The sequence below is a fragment of the Palaemon carinicauda genome, chromosome 28, assembly GCF_036898095.1.
Source record: "Palaemon carinicauda isolate YSFRI2023 chromosome 28, ASM3689809v2, whole genome shotgun sequence".
NCBI classification, from domain to species: Eukaryota; Metazoa; Arthropoda; class Malacostraca; order Decapoda; family Palaemonidae; genus Palaemon; species Palaemon carinicauda.
In genome coordinates this window covers 75068393-75073392 of record NC_090752.1, presented here as the reverse complement: position 1 = coordinate 75073392, position 5000 = coordinate 75068393, and the positions used below count along the sequence as shown (strand labels likewise).

Genomic DNA, 5000 nt, shown 5'->3' with positions numbered 1-5000 from the left:
ATATATGTATATATATATATGTATATAGATATATATATATAAATATATTTATACATATCTATATACATATATATATATACTATATATATATATATATATATATATATATATATATATATAAAATACATATATATATATCATATATATATACATATATATATATATATATATATATAAAATACATATATATATATCATATATATATACATATATATATATATATATATATATATATATATATATGTATATATATATATATATATCAAATATATTATATTTACATAAATACATATATGAATATATACATACGCGCGCACACACAAACGCACGCACACACACACACACACACACACACACACATATATATATATATATATATATATATATATAAAATATATATAAAAGTACTGTATATGTATATATTTACACATAAATATGCATATATACATCCACGTACAGACACATACATACATACATATATATATATATATATATATATATATATATGTATATATATATATATATATATTTATCTATCTATCTATCTATCTATATATATATATATGTATATACATACAAAATATATACATACTTTATATACTATATATACTGTACATATACACATTCATATGTGTTTATATTTATATATGATTGAAGGATAACCTTCGAACAATAACGCTGACTCTGTATTACCCCAAGATTCCTTTTCCCTCCCTATCACGTTTCATCAAAGAACCACATTTCCCAAGGATTGTAAACCCCTAAACATATCAATTATTCTCTCCGCATCTCCCTACTCACACATATAAGCTACAAAGCCCAAAAAAATAAATGGGAAGAGACAAGAGAGGAATATATAAATTTATGAAAGCACGACGAACTATGATTCCAGAATCTGGAACAGTGGCCCAATTAAAATGAATTGGGGGGCAAGGGGATTCCAGCCAATTTACTTTTTCGTTTTACCTTTTATTTCTCTGACAGAGAAAGGAATAAATTGGGAAAAGAAGTTGGGTTATTTTCGAGCATTCAAATACTAAATCTATAACTACAGGGTTAAATTAAGAAGCAGCAAATGTTTCCACAATCTATTATGACTTTTGTATGTACCTTATGTACCTACCGTTATAAGCAATAGTTTATTGACGAGCAAGGACAATAAAACCTTAAATAATAGTATTGTCATTTTTACATAATTTACCTCTCATTCACCTATAGAAAACAAATAAATAATAACCATTGAAATTAGTAAAATACGAGAATATTAAAGTACATACTAAACTAAATAAACTTGGAATTATTATACCTACCTGAAAAATACATATCATAAAAAACATGACCTTAGCATTCATTATACTCCAGAAATACGTATCTTCCTTTGTATGAAATCAATGCATGAAATTAAATAAATATCACCAAATTGGCCGGGGCAAAACATATGGCTTCAGAAGGAGAAATGGCAGTTTGTAGAGGGATGAAATATGGATGAAGAGGGGCACTGGCCCTTGCCAAAAAAAAAAATGTCAACATTGGAAGCAGAGAGGGGCGTTTTAAACACTTACATGCAATCGAAGAATAGGATCCGGCTGCAGGAACGAGAAAGAAAAGGAACAAAAATGAAGCACAATGGAAAACAAACAATAATTGTCAAACCATGTAATATCTACTAAACAGAATCTTGCTAGTTTTAACGGGTTCGGAATACTGGAAATAAAAGTAAAATTTTTCTAAAGTTTTAAATCTCACATTTTATGGCTAAGTGTAAATGTCAATGAAATTCAGCATTAGTTATTTTATGAATAAACTTGTTTATATAATCACAGGCGAGATTAGAATATAATTTTTACAGCAATTACTAGATGTTAAGCACATATTAATCATTCATCAATATTTTAACAATGAAACGGAACAATGTCATTATAATTAATTAAAGACGATGCTGTACAAATAATACCTCTAATAATCTAAAAAATAGTAAAGCCGTCCTAATTTAATTAACACGCCATGAAACTTAACAAAAACCATTTCTTATAATTACTTTAAGATGATTCTAATATTTCAAGGTAAAACAAAACAGGAGAATCACTGCTTTTGGCAGTATTTTTAAACAAATACCAAAACAAGATCCGCGAAACTAAAACCCCGTTAAATCTAGCAAGATACATTTCCATGCACAATACATTGAAATCACACAGAGATATATGCACATATATGTTAGGCTTTTGTGAAACGCAAATCATAAGAGTTAAGCATCACAATGATACGTCAATTGCACCGTAACCATTTGATTACGAGCGAAATGCAATAACCACCGACATCAAGCTCTGGCTTAATGTCCTACAATCAAATCAGCTTATCATATCAGCTTATTAAAATCACAAGAGATTAAAATTCATACCCAATTCTCGGAAAAGCACAACAGACGTCAAATGAAATTGTAATTCTTGCGAGTATTAATCTGTTTCCTATTACTGACAAAAATAATTAAGAGGATATCCACTAATAAAAAAAATACTGATTTGTGTATAATGTGTGTGTGTGTATATATATATATATATATATATATATATATATATATATATATATATATATATATATATATATATACTGTATATGTGTGTATGTAGACAGTTATCTATACAAAATCCGTAAAAGTATTTAAGCTAAGAAAATATCAAGTTAATAACAAACAATAATAACGTGTCTTTCAATTTACTTTTAACCATTTCTCATGGGACTGAAAAATCCCAACAGTAATTTCACCAAAATAGAGAGAGAGAGAGAGAGAGAGAGAGAGAGAGAGAGAGAGAGAGAGAGAGAGAGAGAGAGAGAGAGAGAGAGAGAGAGAGAACTTTGTCAATCATCTATTCACTCAATTATCAAATCTTTCCACTTCCAAATCCCTATCAAGAATGGAATGTATTCATATTCTACAAAATCGTTTGCTTCAGTATTTCATTTTTTATTCAATTAATTATCACATTCTGGCGTAGATTCTTGCATCTTATGTATTTTCATCTTTTGAACCATTGTGAACCTGTTTTAACTCCAGTTACGATCAACATCCACTTACACGTGTAGGCCTATAGGCTACGTAGAAAGTGGCACACATACACACACTATATCACACAAGGCATCATGTGCGTACTTATGTATGCTCATAAAATACTTCACACTAACACAATATCATTAGTCCTTATGACCACTGTACCAAAAAATCGTCACATATCTTCGGTGTGAACAAATATAAGAGAGGCAGGGAATCGAGCTGGATTAAGTTCATCTCAGTACAACAACAACAAAATTGAAGCAAACAAACCAACAAAAACAACAAGAAAAAGGAAGCAAACACGCCAACGTATTTCACTGGGCTGAAACCCAATGTGAAGAGTCTCTGACATGAAACCGACCCCAGACAAATCCACTTTCGTTCAGTCACGAGGGGTTACCAAGGCAACGTAATTGGCGTCGGCATCTTAATCCAAAATTTCTCGAAGATCCTTTCCAAGCACTGAACTTGGATACCCTGATCAATATCGAAGTGAGGTGAATGGAAGAAAAGACAAGAGCTGTTCTGTTCTACGAATGGTTGATACAAATCATATAACGTAAACAACGATAGATGAAACTATCGTTATAATTAGTATGGATCCATTGTAGCCAGCGGACTACTTTAGTAAACATTAGTGTACAACAGCCGCCAAATATTACGTCTACATATTTAGACAGATATGCACGCACACACACAGATTCAACCCTTCCCACCATCACCACCCACTTTCCTAACTACAACCCACTAGTTCGGCAATTTTGGGAGATTTTAGTTTGAGTGTACCTTTCAGGGTACCTCTCACCTGGAATGACTACTTTCTCTCCTCCATGAGCGTGACAGGAAAAGTGCACACACACAAGCACACTATATATTCAGACACTTACTATTTTCTTTGAGCTATAAACTGGATTGTATCCAGGGGTACTCTTCGGCTTTTCCTTTCCCCATATTCCCCACTTCCCTATTCTTCTTCTTATTATTATTATTATCATATAGGGGAGATAAAGTAGTTCTCAATACTATCTAACAACAGTAAAAATATCACTTTCCATATCAATAACAATTTTAGACCAACATCAACCATTAACATATGCATAACGATACCAAACTCAATCACTCTTCGCCTATTCCAAGTATCAAAAGGCCAGCACAAAACCTTACCCTAACCGGACCCTAAATGTCGAGGGTTCAAATTCTCTATTGGCTGAAACTAAGAAGAGTTAAGAGCAATATTTTCTCCCACGTGGGTACATATGAAAGCCACAGCCTTCTATAAACTTAGAGAACGCATAATCAGTCAAAAGCAATTCTGTTTTTAAATCTTTATAAAATAAAGAAAATGTCTGGCTATACATATATATATATATAAATAAATAATATAAATATATATACATATATGTGTATGTATGGATATATATATATATATATATATATATATATATATATATATATATATATATAATATGTTTCCAATCACGCTTAGAGGACATTGCCAGACGTAAAATACCTCGATGTCTCACCATCCCTCGAGTAGAGGGGAGAGGAGAGGGAATAGTCATATGCTGGCGAGAAGGGAATGCGTGTGCGCATATCTAAATATTTAGCCATCATTGTTGACGGGTCGCGTAAACTATTGTTTCAATAACCTCAACAGAAAATTTGGTTAGTATGAATACAATTCTTGTTGAAAAGCGTGCGCTTCTAAAGGACGAACTTCAAAAGGTAAACGGCTTGATGTACCTCTGTCATCATATGCTGTTGAAAGGCATTTCCTTCAATAGGGAAGGATTACATTGACATTAATCACTATAATAATGCGTGTACCTAAAATAGAAAGAATTTAACTTCCAGAATATCAATGATAAAACAAAAGAATATTATTCTTCAAAATAAAGCCATATACCAAAAGGTGAGGGCATTGCCAGAAAGAAACGCACGCACCACACAC

The 5000-nt window shown here is 31.3% G+C and overlaps 1 protein-coding gene across 5 annotated transcripts in view; it reads right to left on the bottom strand.

Annotated features, from left to right (window-relative positions):
- The window catches only part of LOC137621665 (teneurin-m-like), a 244139-nt gene that overhangs the window by 224456 nt on the left and 14683 nt on the right, over positions 1–5000 (bottom strand). For 3 of the 5 annotated variants that reach the window (XM_068352160.1, XM_068352161.1, XM_068352163.1), the window contains exon 2: positions 1563–1586. The exons of the other annotated variants lie outside the window; for them this stretch is intronic. In XM_068352160.1, the coding sequence (XP_068208261.1) occupies positions 1563–1586 (24 nt within the window). The remainder of the gene's footprint in view (positions 1–1562; positions 1587–5000) is intronic. 5 annotated transcript variants of the gene reach the window in all.